Source organism: Oryctolagus cuniculus, chromosome 17, assembly GCF_051225735.1.
Source record: "Oryctolagus cuniculus isolate XC-2025 breed Fujian yellow rabbit chromosome 17, ASM5122573v1, whole genome shotgun sequence".
NCBI lineage: Eukaryota > Metazoa > Chordata > Mammalia > Lagomorpha > Leporidae > Oryctolagus > Oryctolagus cuniculus.
In genome coordinates this window covers 20,530,243-20,556,408 of record NC_142883.1, presented here as the reverse complement: position 1 = coordinate 20,556,408, position 26,166 = coordinate 20,530,243, and the positions used below count along the sequence as shown (strand labels likewise).

Here is a 26,166-nt window from a genome sequence, read left to right as displayed (position 1 = left end):
CCGAGGGAGGAGCTATGGGGGGTGCTCTTAAAGGGGCAGGTCACCCAGGAGTTCGGTGCTGGCCCAGCCAGCCAGATGGCGGAGTTGGGGCCAGATCCTCAAACCCAGGCAGGTGGAGAAGAGGCTAGTGCGGAAGACCGCCCTGACATGGCTGGAGCCAGGTGTGGGCTGTCCTCCCTCCCGGAGCAGATGCGAGCTTGAGAACTGGAAAAAACCAAACTCTGCGAACCTACGAACCCTCGAACCCTCGCAACAAAGGAGGTAGCAGAAAGAAACCCCTTATTGAATAGTGTTAAACCAGAGGGCGGGGCCGACGTTTGGCGCGGCGGTGGAGGGCCAGCTGGGACACCTGCGCCCCATGTCTGAGTGCCTGAGTTTGAGTCCCTGCCCTGCTTCTGATTCAGCTTCCTGCTAGTGGACACCTTAGAGCCAGCAGTCCTGGATCGGGTTCCAGGCTCCTGGCTTTAGCCTGACCCAGCCCTGGCTGTTGCAGGCATTTGGGGAGACAGCCCGTGGGGAGGGGAGGGCCAAGGTCTCTGTCTCTTTGCCTTTCAGGTAAATAACAAGTAATTAATTAAAAACAAACAAACAAATGTCCTGTCTGCTCAGCAGCAGAGGCTGTGCCCAGCCTGACAGCACAGCCTTTCCAGCCTTCTCCGAGGAAGACCCCTGGGGGGGGGGAGCACCTCTGCCAGTGCCAGGTGGGCCCCCAGTCTGATCGCACTGAGTCCTGAAACCTTGGGAGGATTTTTACCTAATTCACTCTTTGTCCAGGAGAAGAGCTGGGAGGAAGAGACGCAGAACTGGAGCCCGGTCCCTTTAAGCCCCAATCTGAATACAGACTGCACATACCACCTGGCCTGCGGGGTGTATTCTCTCCCTTAAACCTGGCGACCTTGCTTTCTGCAGCCTGATGAGTGGGCGTGCTCTCTCAGATTCTGTGTGGACAGGAGCCCGTCCGTTCTGATGGATGCCCTACGCCGTGAAACGCTGCTACTTTGCCTCTGTCTCCCGTGTGAATTTTCTTGCACTCATTTCCACTCACAAGGAGACACCTGTGTTAGTCTAGTGGCTCTCTCTGTGGGAACAGGTGGTTCTGCAGCTGGGAGCAGGGCAGCCCCCAGAGCCAGGCGCCCACCCCCACCCCAGCCAGGAACTGCAGAGCTGCGCTGTAGGGTGAGAGTCGCTGCCCCCGACCCCCCTGGGCTGCCCTCTCCTTGCACTCTTGACTTAGGCACCGGAAACGGGAGGCCTCCCATCCCCCCTCACAACCTCCCCACCTCCCCACCTCTCTTCTCTTCCCAGCTGCTGCTGCTTTTTAAACTTGAAAGGAGAAAGAGACAGAGAGACAGCTCCCATCCGCTGGTTCCCTCCCCAGATCCCACTGAAACCTGGAGCCAGAAACTCCCTTTGGGTCTCTCATGTGGGTGGCAGGGACCCAACCACCAGAGCCTCCCAGGGTCTGCATTAGCAGGAAGCTGGAGCCAGAGCTGAGCCTCAGAGCCAGGCGCTCCAGTCTGAAACGCAGGCTCTCAAGCGCGTCCTGACGGCGCTCCCATATGCCGCTTGGAAAGTGATTTTAAGTGCATTTTTCCTAAGCTTTTGAAGCACCCTGTATGATGCTGTTATGGAAATGTGCATGTAAGCTTTCATGGGTGCAAGCTTTCATTTTCCTTGTGTAGATATCTCGGAGTGGAATGGCCAGGTCATAAAGTCACTCTGTTTAACCCTTGAAGGACAGCCAAACTGGTGTCCGCAAGTGGCTATACCACTTTCTTTCCTTTTCTTTTTTTTTTTCTTTTTGACAGGCAGAGTGGACAGTGAGAGAGAGAGACAGAGAGAAAGGTCTTCCTTTGCCGTTGGTTCACCCTCCAATGGCCGCCGCGGCCGGCGCACTGTGGCTGGCGCACCACACTGATCTGAAGGCAGGAGCCAGGTACTTCTCCTGGTCTCCCATGGGGTGCAGGGCCCAAGTACTTGGGCCATCCTCCACTGTACTCCCTGGCCACAGCAGAGAGCTGGCCCGGAAGAGGAGCAACTGGGACAGAATCCGGCGCCCCAACCGTGACTAGAACCCGGTGTGCCGGCGCCGCAAGACGGAGGATTAGCCTAGTGAGCCGCGGCGCCGGCCTTGTACCACTTTCCATCCCCATCGGCAGCAGAGGCTCTGAGCTCCCCAGGTCTTATCTGACCTCTGGGTCACAGCCAGCCTAGAGGGCGTGCTGTCTCCTTCTGGGTTTAATTTGCAGTCCCCCATGGCTGCAGCTTTTCATGCGTTGACTGGCATTTGCCTACCTTTGGAGAAATGTTTATTCATATCCTTTACTCATTTTAACTGGGCTATTTTTTTATTAAGTTGTAATCTTTTTTTAATTATTTATTTGAAAGGCAGAGTTACAGAGTGGCAAAGGCAGAGACAGAGAGAGACAGAGAGAGAGGTCTTCTATCTGCTGGGCTGATCCAAAGCCAAGAGCCAGGAGTTTCTTCTGGGTCTCCCACATGGGTGCAGGGGCCCAAGGCCTTGGGCCATATTCTACTGCTTTCCCAGGCCATAGTAGAGAGCTGGATCGAAAGAGAAGCAGCTGGGACTAAAACCAGTGCCCATAAGGGATTCTGGCACCGCAGGTGGCAGCTTTACCCACTATGCCACAGGGTGGCCCCCTAAGCATTCTTTTTAAATATTTATTTATTTGAAAGTAAGTTACAGACAGGGAGAGGGGAGAGAGACACACACAGAGAGAGGGAGAGAATCTTCTATCTGCTGGTTCACTCCCCAAATGGCTGTAATGGCCCAGGCCAAAGCCACCCGGGTCTCCTATGTGGGTGCAGGGCCCAAGCGCCTGGGCCATTTTCTGCTGCTTTCCCAGGTGCATTGTCAGGGAGCTGGATCAGAAGTGAGCAGCCAGGACTTGAATGGCCATCCATAGGGGATGCCGGTTTCATAGGCGGAGCTTAACTTGTGACGCAATACAAGAAACATTCTTTATCTATTTACATACAATCCCCCTAGTTTACCTATGATTTACAATATTTTCTCTCATGCTGTGGGTTCTCTTTATAGTGTCCAGGCTGAAGCCAGGAACCTAGAACTCCATCAGATACAGGCGGCAGGGGCCCATGTACTTGACCATCATCTGCTACTTCTCAGGGTGAGTGTTAGCAGGAAGCTGGAGCAGAAGTGGAGGAGCTGGGACTCAAACCAGGCACTCAGGTAAGGATGTGAGCAAACATCCATCCTCGAAGCACCAGATTTATTTTTTTAACAGGCAGAGTGGACAGTGAGAGAGAGACAGACAGAAAGGTCTTCCTTTACCGTTGGTTCACCCTCCAATGGCCGCTGCGGCCAGCCCACTGCGCTGATCTGATGGCAGGAGCTAGGTGCTTCTCCTGGTCTCCCAGGGGGTGCAGGGCCCAAGCACCTGGGCCATCCTCCACTGCACTCCCGGGCCACAGCAGAGAGCTGGCCTGGAAGAGGGGCAACTGGGACAGAATCCGGCGCCCCGACCGGGACTAGAACACGGTGTGCCGGCGCCGCAAGGTGGAGGATTAGCCTAGTGAGCCACGGCGCTGGCCAGAAGCACCAGATTTTTAAATGTGATGAAGCTGACGCTTGTATCCTAGAATCAGGACCAGCATCCTCACCACCTCTGTTCTGCTTCTTTGCTCATTCCTGATCCCAAGGGGAAAGCACAACAAAGCAGGGGGTTTTTGCATCCATTGAAATGATCATATGGTTTTTGTTTGTCATCATATTGATTTGGTAGTAACAGGTCTTCATATGTGAAAAAGCACCCCTGGGGTAAACCCATCCTGGTCAGGGTATATGCGAGTCCTTTTATATGTGGCTGGATTTAGTTTGCTAGTATTGGTTGATAGTTTTTGGTCAATTTTTTTTCTTTCAAGATTTATTTATTTAAAAGGCAGAATTAAAGAGAGAGAGAAAAAGAGAAAAATCTTCTGTCTGCTGGTTCACTCCCCAAATGGCTGCAATAGGTAGGGCTGAACCAGGCTGAAGCCAGGAGGCAGGAGCTCCCTCCAGATCTCCCCGTGGGTGCAGGGGCCCAAGCACTTGGGTCATCGTCTGCTGCTTTCCCAGGCACAGCAGCAGAGAGCTGGATTGGAAGTGGAGCAGCTGGACTCAAACAGGAGCTCCCACATGGGATGCCAGCGTCATAAGTGGCGGCTAAACCTGCTTCGCCGTAGCACCAGCCCCTCTGTAAGTGGGGTATTGAAGTCTCTAAATATTACTGCATTTTATATTTCTTCCTCCAAATGTCAGCTTTTTTTCATGTATTGTGGGGTTCTGCTACTAATGTATCTAATTGTTCTCCCTGAATTGATAGCTTCGTCATTATAATGTGTCTCTGTATCTCGTAGCTATTTGTTTTAAAATGTATTTTGTCTGATACTGGACTAGCCACTCCATCTGTCTTGAGGTTGCTGTTTGGGTGACACATATTTTTCCATCCTTTTATCTTCAATCTATTTGTGTCTTTGAATCTAACTTGTATCTGCTGTAGAAAGCCTTTAGTTGGATCTTCTTTCTTTTTTTGTTAAGTTTTTTAAAGTTCATTTGTTTATTTTTACTTATTTCAAAGTCCGAGCGAGAGCGAGAGTGAACAAGAAATCCCCCTTGTGCCTATGCCCAGGACAGCCAGGGCTGGGCCAGGCTGAAGCCAAGAGCAGGGACCCAAGGACTTGAACTATCGCCCGCTGCCCCCAGAGTGGGCAACAGCAGGAAGCTGGGTAGGAATCAGAGCTGGGGCTCAAATGCGGGGACACGGGCTCCCCAGGTGGCAGCTTAACCCACTGTACCACACTGCCTACTCTCTCTCTCTTTTTTAAGATTTACTTACTTGAAAGGCAGAGTTAGAAAGAGAGCAGGCGAGAGAGCACTAGCTTGCATCTGTTGGCTCATTCCCCACATGGCAGCAATGACTGGGGCTGGGTGAGGCTGAAGGCAGGAACCAGAACGCCATCTGGGTCTCGCATGTGAATGGCATGGACCTGACCACTTTGAGCCATCATCTACAGCCTCCCAGGGTGTGCGTTAGGTAACTTGATTGGAAGGATAGGCGAGACTGTAGCCAGGCACTCTGCCGCTATGTGTGTGTGTCCCAGGTGCTGCTTAACCCACAGTGCCATTAACACCTGCTCCTTTCTCCTCTTCTTCTAATTCTCTCCTTTTTAAAAGGATTTATTTATTTATTTGAAAGGCAGATTTACAGAGAGGCAGAGAGGAGAGAGAGAGAGGTCTGCCATTTGCTGGTTCACTCCCCAAATGGCAGCAACGGCCAGAGCTGTGCCAATCCGAAGCCAGGAGCTTCTTTTGGATCTCCCACGCGGGTGCAGGGGTCCAAGGACTTGGGCCATCTCCTACTGCTTTCCCAGGCCACAGCAGAGAGTTGGATCGGAAGCGGAGCAGCCAAACCGGCGCCCATATGGGATGCTGACACTACAGGCGACAGCTTTACCTGCTATGCCACAGCGCTGGCCCCTCCTTTTTTCTTCTTTCTTTTCAAATAAATGAAAATAATTTTTTAAAGTAGAGAGACACAGAGAAGATCTTCCATTTACGGTTTATTCCCCAAACGCCTGCAACGGTCACGGCTGGGCCAGGCTGAAGTTGCGAGCCCAGAACGCAATCCAAGTCTCTCACTTGGTGGCAGGAACCAAGTCCTTGAGGCATCAGCTGCTGCTTCCCGGTGCTCCTCAGCAGGAAGCTGGAGCTGGAAGTGGAGCCCAGCCTCAACCCCAGGGCTCTGCCGCAGGATGCACGTGTTCAGGCGGCACCCGCTGGAGGAGCGTGGGGAGGCTGGGAGATGACGTGACGCGGGCAGGGAGGCGAGACGTGCCCTCGCTGCCCTTGAACCTGCGGCTCCCACCAGGTCCCTTCGCATGCAGGGCTGGGGAACCTCTTGTCTGCTGAGGGCCACTTGGATATTCACACAGAACGTCAGTTTAGAAATCAGCCTGCCAGACTGACCGGGTCCGAGCGCCCCCTGCGGTTGCCCTGGCGGGGTCTCTCCGGCCTGCGGGCTGGACGTTCCCCGCACGGCTTCCCAGGGTCGCCCTGAGGACCTGAAGCCACCCTCCTTTGCCAAGTGATGGGGAAAAAACACAAACGAGACTCCACGCTGTCCCTTCAGAGGAAGCCTTTATTGTAAGGTAAAATACACGGCTTTGTGACTGCCCCAAATTGTACACAATACTTTTTTGGTGGCTATATAATCTGCCTCCACGCTAAAATAGGAATCTGAAATCATTTCACAAAGTTTAAAAAGAAAAATTATAAAAAGTATACTTTCATTTTAAGTTAGGTTTGCGTCGTCTCCCCCACCCCCTGCGAAAGCCCGGGTGTAGGGGCGCGAGGGGGGCGCGGCGTCCGGCCGGGCCGCCTCTCCTGTGGCTGCAGACGCAGGGGAAGAGAGAAACAGAAGGCAGACAGCAAGCGCGCCTTTCGGTCAGAACTCTCCCTCCAGGCCCAGCCTCGGCACCGCGAGGCTGGTCAGCACCTGTGTGAGCCCCGCACCGGCGCCCACTGCAGGGCAGCGTCCAAGTGTGTGAGGCTGGGCACAGAGGCCGCCCCTCCAGGGGCAGCGCGGGGCTCCTCCCTGTCACCTTTCCCCGGCTCGCCCAGCCTGGGCACAGCCGGCACCGGGGGAGGGGTCAGCCCGCTCCTCAGAGGCCGACATCTACTGCCTGGCGTAGAAAAATAACTCCGAGTGCGAACCCAAGCCAAGGCAGACAGCAGCTTTAAAAAAGTCATCTTCCAATAAATAGTTTCTACGGAGGAATATTTTCCTTTAACAGCAAAACACTGATAAATTCAGAAGTACTTTTGTAAAAAAAAAATATCTGTCTATTTCTCACATGTATAAAAATAAGGATTTTAGGGCCATCCTCTCTCGAGGGGTCAGGCTCATCTCGCGGAGGGGGAGCTCCGGGACCTCGGGCCGTACTCAAAGTTGCACCTCTCTCCCCTCCCCACCTGCTGCCACGGGCCAGTCCTCCCTTCGGGTTTCACGCCTCGGAAGAAGCCTAGAGCACAAGGATGCGGAGGCTTTTTTTTTGGGGGGGGGGCTTCGTTTTCATAGTTTGCCAGCAAATCCGCTGACTGCACTTTCCCAACTTTCCAAGGCCCGACACCCGGAGCCCCGCAGTGGGGCAGCACCCGCTCTCCAGGCTGGGCCCAGGGTCAGGCCCGTCCCGCCACCTGCTCCTTGAGACACGGTGTGTGGACAGTGAAGTGAGCTGACCTGGGCAAGAGGTCAATCCTGTGGCGAGAGGGAGGACCTTGCTGCCCAGTTAGGGTGGGGAGGGGAGAGCTGCAAAGACCCAATTTAGAAACAGAAACGCTATTCAGCATTTACCAAAGGCATCACCACTAAGCCTTAAGAAAGCTTCGGAGGGGCGGGCTGACCAGAAGGGTGGCTGCCCCGGGAGGCAGGACATGGCGGCATCGGCTCTGTTACGCGACCCTCTCCTTCCTCTGTTTTATCCACGTCTGCGCGTGTGGACACACACAGGAACTGAGTGGCTTTCCAGAGACAGAGACAGAGAGCGACAGAGAGGAGGGGAGGCAGGAGGGGAAGCGAGGACCCTTGCGCCGCCCCCCCTCCCCAACACCGGGGCTGGGGAGGCAGCGAGCGAGCGCAGGCAGCCAGCAGCGAGGACCAGGACGGAGGACCCGCGGAGCAGAGGCGCCCTCTCCCGCCGTCTCCCTGCACAGAGCTCAGGCACCGTAAGACGCGGCCAGGTTCCAGTCACGGAGCGGACTGGCGAGAACAAGCACGGGCTCCGAGGCGCACGCATGCACTCACTCACGCGCCTGGCACTGGTGCCACGTGCACGGAAACACCAAGTCACAACGAGGACGGACACTTCACATTATGAGTATTGTTTCCAAAGAGAAGCGATTCATGGAATTACAACATCCACAAGAGGGCCTCCTCTGGTGAGGACGACGGCTGTGGCGCGAGGGTGGGCGGGTCACGACTGGGCGTGGGGGATCCACTGACTGTCCATGGGGCGGCCCAGGAGCTCCTCCACGCGGCGCGCCACGTCCATCGTGTCTTCCAGGTCGAAGTCCCCATCGGTGTCAAGGACGGAGTCAGGGCTGGGAAGGGAAAGAAAAGGATGGGGGAGGGGAGGGCCCTCGGAGAGCACTGGGGCCACAGGCCCCCCCAGGCCAGTGGCCGCTGGCCTAGGACCTGAGCACGACGGAGGGGCCTTTGTACACAGACCCAGACCACAACACCCGCCCCGCTGCCTGGCGCCTGGAGACCCAGCCCGCTCTTCACTCCTCCACGTGCCCTGCACCCCACAACTACTCCTGCTTTCTGTTCACATTGCTTCTACCCAGGCCTGAGCTGGGCACCCCAGCCTAGAGGAGCTCAGGGCTCCTCTGCCTACTGGCCCTGGGCTCCGACCTGAGGCCCGTCCCCAGCCCCTCCCTGCGGCCCCCACGAGAACCCAACCTACTTCTGTGGGTACATGTTGTAGTGCGTCTGGGGACACACAGCCGGGGACGGGGCCTGGTCCATGTAGGTGGCGCTGGCCCCCCCCTCTCCAGACGCGTTGGCAAACCTGCGGGAGAAGCAGAGCTCAGCTGCTGGGCAGCCCCCGGGCTGACCCAGGGGAAGGGGCCCGGGGGGCAAACGGACGCCTTTTCCAGGGTGCAGCAGGACCGAGCGCCCACTGCCCTGGGGCTCTGGCTGCAGGAGAGGGCCCGGGCGCTGGCCACAGCATGACCCGAGTCCAGCCTTACCCCAGGGGCTGAGCCAGGTCTGTGGCGGAAGGGGAGGGGTGGGGGCACCCGGGCAGGGGGAGAGGAAGCAGGAGACCCCGAGTGGACACTGGACACTTACTCAGGGACCACTTGCTTGATCTGCGGCTTCACGTACCCGTCCACCGCCTTAGCTGCCGGGGAGAAGGATAAACACGCAAGCTCCCTTAAGACCGAGTTCTGTGTAGGCCAGGACACAGCCACCCGATTGTCACCACCAGACACCTGTCCTACCATCTCAGGCCCGACACCAGCAACTGACGTTTCCACCTGTGAGGAGGACCTGGTGGAGGGAGATGCTCTACACGGAACTGGGAGCCCCGCTCTCTCCAGGCTGGCTTGGGTGTTCTAGTAAGTTCTTCAGTCCATGGTAAACACAGACTCTAATACAAATACCAGTCAAGCACTAACTAAGAGAGCGATGTCTTAGCTGTGCAGAGCAGAGGGACAGGTCTTGCTGTGTCCCAGGGAGGACGAGGAGGACAGATTTCCTTCCAGTCGCGTCAGGAAGAACCTTTTCATCACGGGAACTGCCCGCGATAGCATGGGCCGCCCAGGAAGCCCTCCCCCACCCATGGGTGCCCAGTGGCAGGGGTCCTACCAGAAAGCCTGTGCGCTGGAGAGGCGCTGGCTAGGCTGCGTGCCCCCAAGGCGACCCCCTGGGCCGAGGCTTTCAGGGAAGGCTCCTCCGTGCCCGGGTCCCGCAGCAGCCACCCGATCATCCCAGCCTGGCTCAGAAGAGCGCTGCAGCACCCCCCGGGGCCACGAGAGGCAGGGGGGAGCCTGAGTGAGCAGTCGGCCGGCCGCAGTCAGCCGCCATGGCCGGCTGAAAGGCTGACTCCAGAAATCCCGCTGAGCCGGCACTAAGAGTGTGAGCGTGTGATGTGGGTGAGCGGGGTACGGGATGCGGGGAACTCTGTCGGGGCAGGAAGGGCACCAGGATGAAGAGCGGACAGCAGCACAGAGGGCCACGGTCGCCTGCCGTCTGCCCCGTGTCAGGAGCCGCCTCTTCCTACCACTGCAGGTGTTCTGTGCGTTACAGTCCACGGAGGCCTTACAGAGAAAGCCTGCAAGTAACAGGAGTCTAAAGGCCAGGTTAGCTGTGCTAATAAAGGGGTGGTGATGAGGAGGATCTAAAATATCACATAAATCTTCACATATTTGGGCTTATTTCTCCACCTTCAAATACAACAACCATCATCTCAGCGTGAGAAGGCACAATGCAAAAGACAGAATCAATAAAGGAAGACGCTGACAGACTGGGCACTTAGGGAGTTTTACATTTTACACTTCAGCGAAACAAAACGTGAAAGAACAGTAACACGTGGGCAGAGACAGCAGCTATATGGAGTAAAGGAGGGCTACATCTACTGTATGAGAAACACTTCAGAGAAAAAAAGTAACTCCAAAAGAACAACTAGCAAGGGATGTGAACATGTACTTCACAGGAAAAACACAAAGAGCCTCTCGTGTGGGGCTGGAAAGGAAGCCCTGAAGCTAGACTGAGCTCAAACCCTGGCTTGGCCACTTCCTAGCTGTGTGACCTTTGAAAAATTATTTTAGCTCTCTGTGCCTGTTTCCTTATCTGTAAAATGGGGATAATAACAGTACCTACCGAACAGAGCTGTGCTGAGGATCAAGTGAGATATGATACGAAGTACTCAGAAAAATACCCGGCACACAGTAAGCATTCAACAAATGTTAGCTGCTCTATTGTTTTGTTATTCTATTTATTATTTTTATTTTTATTTTTATTTTTTTTTGACAGGCAGAGTGGACAGTGAGAGAGAGACAGGGAGAAAGGTCTTCCTTTGCCGTTGGTTCACCCTCCAATGGCTGCCGCGGCCGGCGCACTGCGCTGATCCGATGGCAGGAGCCAGGAGCCAGGTGTTTCTCCTGGTCTCCCATGGGGTGCAGGGCCCAAGCACTTGGGCCATCCTCCACTGCACTCCCTGGCCACAGCAGAGAGCTGGCCTGGAAGAGGGGTAACCGGGACAGAATCCGGCGCCCCAACCGGGACTAGAACCCGGTGTGCCGGCGCCGCAAGGTGGAGGATTAGCCTAGTGAGCCGCGGCGCCGGCCTGTTCTATTTATTATTAATCATCATGAGAGAAGATGTTCTCTAGAGTCAATGAAAGCAAGACCAGGAAGATGCCATTTTCATGCCAACAGACTGGCAGACATGAGACAACACTGGGGCACGCGGCTGCCCGGCAGACACCTGGGGGAGTGCAAGTGGATTCCGCTTTCCAGAGGGCAATTCTGCGAAGACTCTCAGATACCTAAAAAGTAGACTTGGGGCCTGAGTGCTTGGGCCCTTGCCACCCATGTGAGAGACAGGGATAAAGTTCCTGGCTCCTGGCTTTGGCCTGGCCCAACCAGGGCAGTTGTGGCCATTTGGGGGAGTAAACCAGTGGATGGAAGATCTCTCTAACTTTGCTTTTCAAATAAATAAACCTTAAAAAAAGTACAGACCCCTTCACATAAATCCTGCTTCAGGAATCTGTCCTAAGGACATAGCTAAACAAGATGAATATGCCAGTTATCACAACAAGAAAATCTGAGTAACTTAAATTGTAAATATCTAAAATAACCAACAAGGAATAATAATACATCCCAGAGTCACTAAACAATGAGATTCTACACAGTCACCGAAATGATGTTGGAAGACTGCGTTTACTGACCCTTACCTCTGCCTAGGATGGATTCACACATAGACACAGTGAGAGTCACAGAGAAAGAGGGAGAGACAGACAGAGTGGGATCTTCCATCCGCTGGTTCACTCCCAGATGGCCGCAACAGCCAGGACTGGGCCAAGCTGAAGCCAGGAGCTTCTTCCAAGTCTCCCATGTGGGAAGCAGGGTCCCAAGCACTTGAGCTATCTTCTGCTGATTTTCCCAGGCCATTAGTAGCAGGGAGCTGGATCGGAAGTGGAGCAGCAGGGACATGAACCAGTGCCCATATGGGATGACAGCATTGTAGGCAGTGGCTTTAACTGCTACACCACAATGCTGGCCTGCCGAGGATATATTTTAACACAAAGAGACGAGACCAAGTCACGAAGATGCTGCATGGTAACTCAATCCCAAATCTACCTTGAACTCCAAGACCCAAAATGCCCTGCTCTGGCCCCTGTCACTTTCTTCCTCCCAGGCGCTCACATGGGTTTTCACACCCCCCACTCCTCGCCCACAGCCAAGAGTTTTTGTATTTGCTCTCAGCCAGACGTCTCTTCTCTAGTCTGTATGGCCGGCTTCCTCACATCCAGGCTGTTCAAATTTTGCCTCCTTTAAGAAACTTTCCCCGGAACTTCTCTATCCTTTGCTTTGCTTTATTTTTGTTCAGAGCACCCACTACTAAATCCGCATTTGTTGACTTTCCACTCCTGGAGTGCAGCCTGTACACAGGAAGTGCTCGCTAAGTGCTGGCGGCGGACGCGGGAGAACGCGCCTCGCAGAGAGGAGGCGCAGTCCCTGAAGTGTTCAGAGCGGAGCTCCAGATGAAAGGCCGCGTGCTGGGTCTTCTTTTTTATGCTTTTATGTGTTCTCTGAAGATTTGACAAGAAATACATAACACTTCTAGGCTCAGCAGACAGTAAAACCAGCTCTGTCTTGAAAAACTAAATTTTACCTTCCTAATTTCATTTGATCTAAGCTTGTATTGAAAGTAGCTTTTTGGGGCCAGCTCTGTGGCATAGTGGGTAAAGCTGCTGCCTGCAGTGCCGGCATCCCATATGGGCACCGGTTCGAGTCTCAGCTGCTCCACCTCCGATCCAGCTCTCTGCTATGGCCTGGGAAAGCAGTGGAAGATGGCCCAAGTGCTTGACCCCTTACATGGTGTGGGAGACTTGGAAGAAGCTCCTGGCTCCTCGGCTGTTGCAGACATTTTGGGAGTGAACCAGCAGATGGAAGACCTTTCTCTCTCTGCCTCTTCCTCTCTGTAACTCTACCTTTCAAATAATACATAAATAAATAAATCTTTAAAAAAAGGTAACAAGTTCCCTTTGATTTGGTATTTAGGATTGGTGACAGACTTGTTTCCTGGGTGACTGAAGAACACAGCCCAGGGTTGACAGCTGTCCTGGATAAGGCTCACTCAGCAGTGACTGAAGGCTAGTAGACTAGTGTGGGGGCTTCCATGTAAGAGAAAGACACACACACACACACACTCACAACAAAGTCAGATCAGAATGTGAACATCATTACCGGTGGCAGGCTCACAGGGAACGGGCGTGTAATACTTGGAGTACACTTCGTCTTTTGGCCGATCAGGAAACACATATATAAGGTAATTCAAGTCCCCCAAGCGGTCAGCCAGGGACCGGATGGAGAAGTCTCTGGTAGTAAATGGCATCAGATTCCAAAACATTCTTTCCTCTAGACCAAAACAGAACAGTCACACTTTACGTGTGGATTCTGAACAGGAAATCTTAAAACCCAAACACAATTCCAGTTCAAGCTTTCCATTAAAATGGTTCCACCAGAAATCTCCATTTTAAAATAACCACAGGTTGTCGTTTTTAAGTCCCCAGTAAATAAGCAGGTAACAGACACATCACTTCCTTCGAGAGCCAGTGGTCTCGGGCTATTTTAAGTCCAGACACTATCTTGTCATTCTCTGGAAGAAACCATTCTTAGGTCCCCCAATCCCAGCTTCTCTGTACACAGGCGTATCAGGGAGCTGCGTGACAAGCTCACAGCCAGGGGAAGGTTAGGAGCAATCCAGCCTCGTGGTCACGAAAGACAAGCCAGCAAGCCACTCTCCTGAGGGTCAGGAAGCCACTAACATTCTTGGGTGGAAATGGTCAATGCTGATACCCTTATGCCAATGAGGATAGAGGAATAATTCAAATTACATATCCTCACTACTCTAAAGACCCAGATCATCGAAGCACTTCTTTGCTAAAATAAGCTCCAGGTTGCATAACAATAAGGCTCATATTTCAAAAGGGAAGCAGCTGAGATTCTGCCTAGATTGCCACTGTATTGCAGGCAGCCATGTCCTGGACAGACTTTCCTGCTTGCCCAAATCAGCAACTGTGTTCCCATGACACTCTTCACAGGCTGCTGCACCGCGGCCTGGCTCCCCGAAATACTGAAAGCTCAACAAAGCGTCTATTTTGCAGTAAGAGCAGATACAGTTGACTTTGGGCATAAAGCTCTTGAAAAAGGGAGAGGCACTCACGAGAATCAAACTTCCAAGCAATGGTGATGCCACCGATTTCCGAGTCGCTGAATCTCAGGAGGAAGGTCCCATCTGGCTTGTTGATGAGTAAGTCATGGGCCTGTTGCTTGTTCACAAAACCCAGAATCGCCCTGGATCACAAAGAGCAAAGGAGCAGAAGCAGAGTATAGGAATGCCGAGAAGAAGGCTCTCCCATGGTGCTGACTTAGGAAATGATGATTCTCACCCATCGTTCCAATGAGGCTTGAGATGCTTTTTCAACACTTCCATCACCCCGTCAAACCACTGCCAGAAGGTGTAATTTCGTCCTGGCAAGTTCTCCTGCGTGGAGATACAATAATGAACACAAGGAAGCAAGAGTAACACTTGGAATATGGCCCACGAGTGCATATACTTTAACTAGGAAAACCAAATGGAGAACACGCGTTGGGACATCAGGAGCCCCCAAATGGTCTGCCTGCCTGAGTTTTACCAAATGGCCAGAAAATGGAAGACATGAAAGGAGGGAAGAAAAAAATACCAAGGTTCCACTGCCAGCACCGAGTGGACCCTGCTACCACCAGTTCCACCTGGATCGATACCAACCAGTCCTGGCCCACCAGCGGCCTCCTGTCACCTGGGAATGTCTGAAATGCAGTTTCAAGCCCCAGCTCAGATCTGCCGACTCACAGCCTGCATCTGAACAGCATGCCCGGCTGATGCATAAATTTAGACCATGCTGTCGCAAGGCTGCAGAGGCCCCATCACACAGAGGTTCCCCACGGTTATCAGCAAGTTGCTGCTATCTGACTCCATTTAAGGCAGAGGTGTTACTGCCATGGCAGAGAGACCACTGGGACCGCCTGCTTTCCTGATCCAGCATCCTCTGACTGTCTGCGAGCCTGCTGGCCAGCTTGTTAGTACAGATCACTGCCAGGATAGAGGGACTGGGAGCTCTCTGAATTAAGGGCCAACACACAACCATTTGTGGCGTGGGAGGTGCAAGAAAAGAGACAAAAATTAAATTTAAAACTAACGAGAGATCCGACAGTTGACACTGGAATTAACTGGTGCTGGGGAATTAACCAGTTCCTTCGTCAGCAACCTTGCAGGACACATGAGGGAATGCCAGCGAGTGAGGGGGACGGAGCCAGGGACTGTGACCGCCTTGGCTTTGTTCATCAAGAGCTACGTGGGTATTTGCTTTGCTGTTTCCTTCAGAAAGCTCAGCTTACTCACATATGCAAACATGCGCTTTTCTAGAGACTGGGGTAACTCTTACGGTGTCCATCTACTCAGGAGCTCCTATTAGTTTGGGTACACTTTATCAGAAATACCAGGAGCAAGGGTCCAGGGCAGGGAGGCTCCCGCAGACGTCTGGTTTGGAGGGGCTAACCTAAGGGCAGCTGACGGCCCGAGCCCTCACCCTGTTGAACTGGGACCAGGACACGGACATGCTGCTGTCGTCCTCCAGGTAGGAGACAGGGTGGGGACGCCCGACTGCGAGCTGGGGGAGGCAGGACAGGGCGGGTGGTCCCAGGCAGGCCCTCACCCTGTTGAACTGGGACCAGGACACGGACATGCTGCTGTAGTCCTCCAGGTGGCCGCTGCTGCTGTTGAACAGCTTCTGCGCCAGGAACACCAGGTTCTCCTTGGTCAGGCCCCGGTTGCTCTGCACCTCGGCCTTGAATTTCATGTTGAGCGCCTCGCACAGCTGCGGCCACAGCACTTTGTCAGGCACGGCGAATGGCACTCTGCCCTGGGAGGAGCGAAGCCAGAGCCGTATGAGAGAACAGCTGCATGATTTATTCCCTTCAAGCCGCCAAAGAGAAACAGCGACGGCTGGAAGTAGTTACAAACATCTGGGCTGCCAGGCCCGAGGGCAGTCAGACTTTCTTGGGGTGAGCAGTGCTGTGAAATTCAGAGGGTTCCATTTTACCTTCTTCACGCACAACCACCAGGTGGCCTCCCTGCTGTCTGAGCTGCTTTGTAATGAGCTGCTGAACCTACAGCCCAGTGAGGGCCTGAGACCATGACAGCAAAACCTAACCAAGGTTTGGGTCTTACACTGCAAGCTCACTGGGAATCTGGAAGTCAGAAAGACTGGTTCTCTAGGTGCAGAGAGAGTGTGTGTGCACACACTTCATGAATGTGGACGCTCAGCTCTAACACTTGCCCTGGAAATCACCTGCCCAGACCTCCTGTTCAGAGTGAAACAGTGTGGCATGGAAGAGTGGAAAACACCAGATAAAGCACTTTATCAGAGAACATATAGGTTGGCATATGACTGTTTAATAAATGGTTTTTAAAATCCCATTCAGCCACAATAATTCATTTTAATTGTTATATAGTTTTTGAGTAGGTAATTCCTTCACAAGATACAAAATTCAAAATGTACATTAAATGTATACAGTGAGGGCCTGGCACTGTGGTTTAGTGGGTAAAGCTGCAGCCTGCAGTGCTGGCATCCCATATGGGCGCCGGTTCAAGTCCCGGCTGCTCCACTTCTGATCCAGCTCTCTGCTATGGCCTGGGAAAGCAGTGGAAGGTGGCCCAAGTCCTTGGGCCTCTGCACTCATGTGAAAGACCCCAAGGAAGCTCCTGGCTCCTGGCTTTGGATCAGCACAGCTCCAACCATTGCGGTCATCTGGGGAGTGAACCAGCTGATGGAAGACCTCTCTCTCTCTGCCTCCCCTTTTCTCTCTGTGTAACTCTGACTTTCAAGTAAAATAAACAAATCTTTAAAAAAAATGTATACAGTGAAGTCACACCCCCATCTCTGCCTCCAGTGAGCCAGGTCCTCTCCTCAAAGCCACCTAAGTCTAGTTTCTTGTGAATAAGGCCAAAAATCTGAGCGTATGTCACAAAATCTGTGGAAAATGGAATGAAAAGATGTTTGTTTTGATGCAAAAAAGTTTGAGATCCATGCATAGTTTTTTCATGATACACATTTTCCATGAACTTTCTGAAGACTCCAGGTATTAAATACCAGCAATTATAGTTTCTTTTTTCCTTTTCTCCCCTGCATAAATCCCTATGTTCTGAATCTCCTTTGTTTCACCTAATGCTATATGTATGTGGGAGAGCTGGGGTCAGTAGGTAACGAAACCCCTCACTTTCACAGGGTGGGGTGGAGAGAAGGCGGGCAGTGGGCCCAGATCCACAGGAAATGTAAGGTGGGGGTTCTGCTGCAAGCTGGGTGGATACGGCTAATGATTCTATGCCGTGTGTTTCGAAATAGCTGGGAGACAGGATTTCTAGTGTTCTGATCACAAAAGGATGGTGAGTGTTTGAGGGGATGCACATGCTGCTGTCCCTGACTTGAGCGCTGCACCATGGATATCTGTACGAAGACATCTACCCTGTCACTATGTACCGCCACTAGGTGTCAATTAAAAAGAAAAAAGAAAGAACTTCTTCTTCTTCGTGTATGGCTGCTAAATACTTTGCAATATGGGGCCAATAAAATCTATTTCACCAGTTCCTGCTAAAGGGCAGAGCAGCTTCTGATCTTTAGGTGCCACAAACAATGCTGCCAGGCACACGTGTCAACCGACACACATGCACACACGGTGCAACAAGAAACTCCAAGAATTTCTTTATTTTAAAATAGCGTAATTTGTTACACAAGTCATTAACACAACTGAAAATGTGCAAAGTGCTTATTTACCTAGGCAACCTACTTAATTATAGGTTGCAGGAGATGTAGGGGCTGAGATCTGCTGGCAGGCAGAGAAGGAAATGAGGAAAGACGTAACAGTCTTATACGGGAAGTTTAGAGGGACAAGATGTAGGCAGAGATTTGTAAAAAGGAGTCTAAACTCAAGGTTTGGTAAAATCTCATAAAAAACTTGGCTTTGCAGTAAAATACTCTTCTCTACAGTGGAATGCTGGGAAGGCAGGAGAGAAGGGCATGCATTTGTGCACGCGTTATGCACTCATCCCTGCCGAAATCCACAGCACGCAGATCTCTGCCCTGCAGTGCTGTGAAGATGTGGGTCAAGCAGCACGCTAGCGGCACGCAGGTGCCCAGATCTAGAAACTTCCCTTTTTCCTTTAGACAAAGCTTCTCGTTTTCACGAGGGACTAGGAACAAATCACAGAATCTGAAATCTGAAAGGACATTTGACGTCATCCTCATTTATTGGAAGGGAGATGACAGGAGGGAACTGCAGCGAGAATGAACTTCCAGAAGGAACCGGGAGGCCCACACCCCATTCATGTCAAACCGAAGGACTCTGGACGCAATCTGCCGAGGATGGCCTCAGCAGCAAGAATCTCCTGTGTCAGCGAACACATCTCCCCAATGCCACCACAGCACGTCACTGTCCCTGTGCTGCGGTCACTGGCTGGAAACGTGATTCTAGGGAGGTGAGGTGACTCCCCCACAATCAGGCCTGTACGCTTCCCACGGTCTTTCTATTCTGCCTTCTGCTGTGCTTATTTGGTGGAGGGGGAAAATCAGACTCAGGACACTAGCACCAAGACCTTGAGAACCTCAGACCCCAGGAACCCACTCACAGGCTCGGCAAAAGCATTGTCCCAGAGAACGGTGGCTGTCGCGTTGTTGTCCTGGCTGCCATGAACGATCACCACCACGGGGAGTGACAGGGTCTGAAAAGACACAGGAGAAGGCTGAGCGCCTGTGACCTCCAGTTCCTCCCCCGTCACAGCTCCCCTTCTCCAAGACTCAGGAGGTGTCATCCCCACACACCGATCCGAGTGGCTCCAGGGATAATTTGACTTCTCATGCCAGCAGTCTTAGATATTTTATTTAAAAGTGCTGTTGTGGGACTGGTACTGTGGTGTAGAGGGCTAAGCCTGGCCACCTGCAATACCAGCATCCCATACAGGCACTGGTTTGAGTCCCGGCAGCTCTGTTTCTGATCCAACTCCCTGCTGATCTGCCTGGGAAAGCAGTGGAAGATGGCCCAAGTATTTTGGCCCCTGCTACCCATATTGGAGACCTGAATGAAGTTCCTGGCTCCTGGCTTCAGCCTGGCCCAGACCCAGCCATTGCACCCATTTGGGGAATGAACCAGTGGATGGAAGATCTCTCTTTGTTTCTAACTCTTTCAAATAAATAAAAGACATCTATTTTTTTTAATGGTGATGTTGCATGGATATTTCTGAAAGGTGGAATGAGTGTGTCAAAGGTACATGGGAGGGCCAGCGCTGTGGCATAGCAGGTAAAAGCCTCTGCCTGCAGTGTTGGCATCACATATGGGCACTGGTTCAAGACCCAGCTGCTCCACTTCTGATCCAGCTCTCTGCTATGAACTGGGAAAGCAGTAGAAGATGGCCCAGGCCGGCGCCATGGCTCACTAGGCTAATCCTCCGTCTTGTGGCACTGGCACACTGGGTTCTAGTCCCGGTCGGGGTGCCAGATTCTGTCCCAGTTGCCCTTCTTCCAGGCCAGCTCTCTGCTGTGGCCAGGGAGTGCAGTGGAGGATGGCCCAAGTACTTGGGCCCTGCACCCCATGGGAGACCAGGATAAGTACCTGGCTCCTGCCATCGGATCAGTGCGGTGCGCCGGCCGCAGCGCGCCGGCCACGGTGGCCATTGGAGGGTGAACCAATGGCAAAGGAAGACCTTTCTCTCTGTCTCTCTCTCTCACTGTCCACTCTGCCTGTCAAAAAATTAAAAAAAAATAAATTAAAAAAAAAAAGATGGCCCAAGGGCTTGGGCCCCTGCACCCATGTTGGGGACCCAGAGGAAGCTCCTGGCCCTGGATCGGCGCAGCTCCGGCTGGTGCGGCTGATTGGGGAGTGAACCAGCAGATGGAAGCCCTCTCTCTCTCTGCCTTTCCTTCTCTCTCTGTGTAACTCTTTCAAATAAATTAAAAAAATTCTTATAAAAAAAGGTACACGGAGAACGAGAAAGAGAAAAGTGTAAGAGTGTGCAAAGACCTCTGGGAAATAAGTGACAGATGCTCGGCACTCACTCTAGGACTATTTCTCAGACTCTGTCTGGCTGATGGTGCCGGTGACTCACCTTACCTATCCTAGCTGTGTCCATTTGTTATGTGTTTTCATGTCCTAAGAGAGTCTAAGGGATACAGCTCTGAGCACGAGGGCTCCTGTTTCCTGTGTGCTGGCAGAGATGGAAGATAACCAAGGGATGAAAACAACTCTGAGGGAAAAACAAACGGATGAACCCCGACACAAGCAGCCGAGCGAGGCCTCACCTTGACCTGAAATACCAGCTCATTCCCCCCAACGCTGAACTGTGATTCAAACAGGATGGTAAATTTTTCTTCTGTCACCGACTCCGCTCCACGGCGGTCGGACCTCTTGATTCGTTTCAGGGACTGCAAAAGGGAAACCCAAGATGATAAAGGCCCCCAAACAACTGGGGAAAATCCATCCTTCCCCTTCTCCTATCCTCACCATGTTCCTGAAGTGGGCGCTGAGGGTGCCAGTGGCTTGGTGATATTCCATGACACAGCAGTTGTTCAGGATCTCGCCGCTGCACTCGCTGCAAGCAGAGAGAGCCAGCTCCACATCCACACCACGACTCAGCACACAGGGGGCAGAGGCAAGAGACGGGGCAGGAGGACAGGAGAAGGTTGCCATGGATGACGTGATTCAGAGGAAACATTAGCTGTGCAAACACACAGTAGCTGTCTTGAGTGCATCCCTGCTAAACGACACAAAAAGCGCAGCATCTTCACAGAACGTCCTGTGTTCTTTCTCTAATGAACGAGAGGCCAGAAGGGACAACAGGGATCTGATCCAGGAGGCAGCGGTACTTTCTTCCCATCACAAGCACAGAGCAAAGCAGCAAGGGGCGAAGAGCAGGGGCAGAATTACTTGCGGGTGTTCTCGTTCTTGAGCAGGGACTTGGCCTGCTGCTCACTGATGATGGTGGCCTTCACCTGGGGGGGGTTCATGTGCACGTTCAGCTTCCCGCCCACCAGCAGGCGCACGGTGGCCGCGAACTTGGTCTGGGTCTTCAGGACCTGCGGGGGCTGCTTCTCGATGATGAATGTGCTGCAGGTGACACAGGGACAGGTGTGAGACACAGCCTCGGGGAGGGGACGCGCCACCCCTGGGGCTCAGCAGATGAAGGAAGGGCATGTGGCCCGGGCCCCTTTCCCACGAGACCACGGGGAGGGAGCTGGGGAGACGGCAGGGAGACGCAGGGTCCAAGAGCATCTCTTGTGGGGTCTGGCAACAGACACTGGGCCAGAGCAGCAGAGCTACAGGAGATGGGGTGGGAAGCAGGTGTGAGGCAGCGTGAGAAGGGTCTGAGGCGGAGACCTGGGCAGGACGGCACCACTGCTCCCACGCGCCAACCCCCGCGGAAGCCCCCCCCCACGCTGGGCGTGGCCGAGAGGCGGAGGCCACCTGGTCACCAGGGCGGAGATGATGTCCGTGATGGTGGCGTTGACCTCGGCCAGCATCTCCTCCACGGGGCCGGGGATGGGCAGCTGCTGGCAGAGGTGCTCGGCTCTGCGGATTTGCTGCCGGTTCTGCCAGATGATCTCAGCCAACTTCTCACACCTGCAGGAGCCCAGGCCACAGGAGCACATTGGCTTCCCCCACTTCCCAGGCCAGAGGCTGGGAGGCTCCAGTCTGGGGACCCCATCCCCAGGACCCGGCTCCACCCCCAGGGGGTGGGGGCCTAACCGCTCCTCCCTTGGAGAGGGCAGAGCAGGCGGCCTGCCTTCTAGAAGCGCAGAGAAGCCAGGAGGGGCAGGGCGGTCTCAGCTTGGGCCCAGGCAGCCCGAGGGTCAAGGATCCTCTGCACACCTGGCCCAGCCTCACCTCCACAGGATGCCCTCGCCCGGGTGGGGTGGGGGTGGGGCACAGGGTAGGGGACTGAAGTCTGCAAAAGGAATAGGCCCCCGGGAAACACCGGTGGCCCAGACAGTGGGGCCTGCAGCACGGGCCGAGGGAGGAGGCAGAAGAGGCAGCTGGCTCGACCAGCATGGCCTGGCCCCTGGCCCCTGGCCCCGCCTGCCTGCTCCCCGCGCGCACCAGGACTGCAGCACGTCCAGGCTGCCCTCAGGGGGCCCTCCGTTGCCGGCCAGCTGCTGCCGCCGCTTCCACTGGATCAGCTCGTCGTCCAGGATGATCGTCTGCTGCTTCCGCAGCAGCTGCAGGGTCTTCTGGTGCTTCTCGGCCAGCTCCTGCGGGGAGAGGGGGGGACAGCAGCCCTGCTGGGCTCCCAGACGATGGCCTGGACAGGACCCCCCGAAATGCAGGGCCTGGCACGGGCCCAGGCCCCCCTCTCCAGACCTGTGCCCCCCACCCCAAAGAAGAAGGATCTGGCCTCCTGCTCCCCAGGGCCCTGCCCTTGTCCTGGGCCCCTCCCCCATCTGGCTCCCGGAGACCCCGCCGCGGTGCTCCAGCCCGGGTGCAGAGGGGCGCAGAGCCACTTACCACGCGGTACTGCTGCAGTGTCTGGGCCTCACGCTGCAGCCAGGCCTCCAGGGACACCTGCTTCTGCTGCAGGGTCGTCTCCCTGCTCAGCCGCTCCTGGGGGTTCAGCTGGGCCAGTTGCGCAAACTGGGCTAGAGGAGGCGACACCACACCCATGGCCATCACCTCCCGGTGTTCGGCACGAAGCCCCCAGACCCCACTCAACTGGCCTGGGGCCAGACCCTCGAAGGCCAGACCTCCCAGCAGCGGCAGGTCGGGCTCCTGCCAGCCCTGGGTGCCGGAGGCGAACGGGCTCCCTAGAAGGCAGTGCCTGCCTCCTCTCACCAGGCTCCTGATGGGTTCTCCTCTGGGGGTGGGGGTGGGCACTCAGAGCACGCCTGAGGGGACCCCTGTGTGGCCTCTTCCCCACCCCACAGCGCTGGCTGCCCAGCCCTCCTCAGCGGGACGCTGGCCTGGGCCGGCCTCGGCTTGGAAGTGAGCCCTGGCGTTCACTAGCTGGCTGAACTTGGGCAAGCAGCTGGGCCTCCTGTGCCTCAGTTTCCCCGTGTGGGAAATGGAGACTCCTGGTACCTGCCTCAGTGGGTTGCTGTGGAGATGAACTATCTCATGATACAGAAAATACTCAAGAAAACACTTGGCCCACCCAAGTTCTGGGCAGATTCGTTCTCGTGGACGGGAGAAAGGACAGCAGTGGCCAGGTGACAGGGACAAGCAGAGCCCAGCCCCCACCTCACAGGGGAGGCCTCCTGGGAGGCCCCGCGCCCCGGCTTGGTCTCATCTCCTGAGCACAGGCTGGTCTCTGCACAGGAGGAGGAGTCCCCAGGTGCTGCAAGGAGCCCCAGCCGGCTGTCCAGGGCGGGTCCCTGTCAGCTCCGCCCACCACCAGGTGAGACAGACAGCAAAGGCGGAGACACCCTGCACCCAGGCCTGCTGGCAACAGGAGATCTCCTTGGGAAAGGGGCTCAGCTGCTCTCCACCTTGCTGGAGGACCCCCCCCCCCCAGGGCGGGAACAGGGCAAGAGGGAGGTCTCATGACCCCATTCAAAACGGCTGTGATGAAACCCTCAGACCCAGGGGAGGAGAAACGGGAGAACGAGGAGCACCTGTGGGTCTCCAACCTGGCTCAGAAGTCAATATTTGCCCAGGTAAAGCCTCCTGCACGCCCTCCCCTGTGGGGAGCCCCCCCACCCCAGGGCAGCCGCCCTGGCCACAGGGGACGCCTCCCTCCCAGAGCCTCAGGAGCTCCTGGTGGCCTCTGAGGGCCATGTCACACGGACCTCGTCCCTGCCTCATGGAACACACAAGCTGGGACAGACCAAAGCCACTCAGCCAGCCAGCAGCAGCCCACAGCTGCAACTCAGAAATCGGCTTCCAACTCTGGGGCGTGGACACTGCGCAGTGACCCTTTAGCGGTCTCCTGGCAATTGGCAGAAGCTTCTGGAAGAGGCCAGGGAGACCTGAGGCAACTGCTGGGCTCCCTGGGGGGCTCTGAGCGCCCCCTGCTCACACAGGTGCACAGTTGTGCCTCTCATGGGGGAGGCAGATAAGCGAGGCTGAACACACACTGCCCTGAGGGAACAAACCCAGACTCCACTCCAGGCCTAACCCATCCTTGGGAACAGAAAACCCAGGTTCGGGACTACAAAAGCCGTCAACGGTCACAGGACTCTCGCGGACATGATGTGAACTCTGCTGGCCCTGCCCCAGGAAGGAGCCATGCTTTTCTGGAGTCAGTGTGGGCCTGGTTCCAATGGGAGGAAGACATGCTAGAATCTTCCTGCGAGCTAAAAACCGACTCAGTACCAACGATGTTTCAGGGATGGGCAGGTCTCACGGTGTGATGTAGTCTGGGGGCCTATTCCTCTACTGTGGTGTAGTGGGTGAGCTGCTGCCTGGGATGTCAGCATCTCATGTTGGAGCACAGCTTTGCTTACAATCCAGTCCCCTGCTAACGTGTACCTGGGGAGGCAGCTGGGCCCCGCTACCCATGTGGAAAACAGCTGGAGCTCCTGGCTTCAGCCTGGCTCAGCCCTATTTGTTGCTGACATCTGTGGAGTGAATCAGCAGATGGAAGACTGATTTTTCTGCCTTTCAAATAAATAAATAAGTTTTTTTAGAAAAATATGTATTGTCTAGTGGAACAGGGCGTAAATTTGCGGTACCACACCTATATGGAGCCCACGTTCATGTGTTAGAGGAATATGCATGCTGTGCGTTATGTCGGTGTTTGTATGGGCTGATTGGCTGGGTCACGGCTTCTCTGAGATCTTTTTTTTTTTAATTTTAGGATTTAGGCTACAACCTAATTTTTAAAAAATATTTATTTATTTTAAAGGCAGAGATATGGGGCCTAACTACTTGGGCCATCCTCTGCTGCTTTCCCAGGCGCATTAGCAGGGAGCTGGATGGGAAGTAGGGCAGCCAGGCAAGCAAGCAGGAGGGGACAGTCTGATCTCAAACTGTCTAATTCCTATGGGGTCAAGAGGGGGCGCTGATGGGCTCTACAGTTTCAAGCAGGATGCACACCAGGCCAGGAGAGCTGTGTCTCCTAGTTTAAGGACTCCCTGGTGTGCAGGAGGGCCACTCAGAAAAGCACTGCACAGAACGTCCAAAGCTGTTAATCACAAGCATAGCTCCTTGAACCTTGAGCTTTCCCTTCTTAACACATCATTATTAATTTCCCATTGATCATTTCATAAAAGCTAGGTTTATAAAATGCCTATTCTATATGAAAATACTGTGTCTGGTGCTGTTTCCTTAGACTGTGTGCTCTTTCAGCTTCCCCCACTGTCTAGGGGCTTCCCGGGTATGGGGGGTTCTGCTTGAGACCGCACATTCTCACTTTCCAAAGCCTCTCTTCCTCTCAGCACTCTCTTCGATGCCAGTGATAAAAACGGATGCCTTGTGGGTAGAGAACAGGCCCCCCTCCGATGCAGCCTGCCCTGCTTTCCAGTCCTTACTCCCCGCGTGGGGACGTGCGCGGTGGCCGCCCGGCCTCACCTTGGATCCTCAGGCTCTCCTGGTACTGGATGATGAAGTACTCCTGAGTCTGCTGCAGCTTCTTCAGCTCGTTCTCCGTGTCCTGCGTGACCAGCCGCAGCTCCTCGAACGTCTGGTTGATCTGAAGGTGCTTCTGGGACATGGCGTCGGCCAGGCTCCCAGCGGGAGAACTACCCTGGAGACAGACCCAGGAAAGTACAGACCAGTGTAATGGGAGAAAGCCTAGGTCTTCATCCCTAGAAAAAGTCAATGCCAGCTTCTACCACCGGCCTGAGACCTCAAAAAAACGTAATTCTGAGTTGCACAAATCACAAACATCTGTGAGCACTGGGGTGGAGTGGGGACAGTGGAGATACAGGTGACCTGCCTGAACACGGCACATTCACAGAGCTCAGGAGAAACTTTTATTTCAGATCTGGCCTCTACCAGAGTATCCCATTCCAAACAGGGTCCATGTGATTCCCTTCAGACACACTAGAATTCAGCACGTTCCTGGTGTCATCTGGGTTTTCCTAGTGATGATGATGACGACTCCTCATTCCAACCAATTCACTGACCCAATGCCAAGTACTACACTAATGCCAGGGACAGGGTGAGCAACAGCGCTGTGTGCCACTGTCTGTGTCCTCACTCAAGATATTCTTTTTCTTTAAAAAAGATTATTTATTTTTGAAAGGCAGAGTGACAGAGAGGGAGAGACAAGAAAAGAAACACATCTTTGATCTGCTGGTTCACATCCTATAGGGCTCAGACAGCCAAGGCTGCACAAGGCAGAAGCCAAGAACTGGGTCTCCTACGAGGATAGAAGGGCACCAAGCACTTGGGCC

General features: G+C 54.1%; 1 protein-coding gene and 1 long non-coding RNA gene across 11 annotated transcripts in view; one reads left to right on the top strand and one right to left on the bottom strand.

Annotated features, from left to right (window-relative positions):
* The first annotated feature begins 47 nt into the window (after nt 1–47).
* LOC127484405 (uncharacterized) lies at nt 48–6,311 on the top strand. Of its 3 annotated transcripts, none has more exons than XR_007911349.3 (4): nt 48–261; nt 3,062–3,149; nt 4,097–4,216; nt 5,217–5,541. It is a non-coding gene; the product is annotated as an uncharacterized LOC127484405 (long non-coding RNA). The 3 variants fall into 3 exon arrangements; XR_016224014.1 differs by having other exon boundaries at nt 55–261; nt 3,062–3,211; nt 5,392–6,311; XR_016224013.1 differs by having other exon boundaries at nt 58–261; nt 3,062–3,211.
* The window catches only part of LOC100348267 (signal transducer and activator of transcription 5B), a 76,137-nt gene continuing 56,109 nt past the window's right edge, over nt 6,139–26,166 (bottom strand). For 4 of the 8 annotated variants that reach the window (XM_089317782.1, XM_089317781.1, XM_089317784.1 and 1 more), the window contains exons 5-19: nt 25,340–25,514; nt 22,340–22,470; nt 21,935–22,086; nt 21,302–21,457; nt 20,765–20,944; nt 20,342–20,429; nt 20,140–20,262; nt 18,474–18,566; nt 15,379–15,711; nt 14,200–14,294; nt 13,974–14,104; nt 12,995–13,165; nt 8,871–8,922; nt 8,485–8,589; nt 6,139–8,119 (exon numbers count right to left, since the gene is read on the bottom strand). In XM_089317782.1, the coding sequence (XP_089173908.1) occupies nt 7,993–8,119; nt 8,485–8,589; nt 8,871–8,922; nt 12,995–13,165; nt 13,974–14,104; nt 14,200–14,294; nt 15,379–15,711; nt 18,474–18,566; nt 20,140–20,262; nt 20,342–20,429; nt 20,765–20,944; nt 21,302–21,457; nt 21,935–22,086; nt 22,340–22,470; nt 25,340–25,514 (2,112 nt within the window). In that variant the 3' untranslated portion in view covers nt 6,139–7,992. The remainder of the gene's footprint in view (nt 8,120–8,484; nt 8,590–8,870; nt 8,923–12,994; nt 13,166–13,973; nt 14,105–14,199; nt 14,295–15,378; nt 15,712–18,473; nt 18,567–20,139; nt 20,263–20,341; nt 20,430–20,764; nt 20,945–21,301; nt 21,458–21,934; nt 22,087–22,339; nt 22,471–25,339; nt 25,515–26,166) is intronic. The other 4 variants (XM_017349339.3, XM_070060683.2, XM_070060687.2 and 1 more) reach the window with 1 other exon arrangement.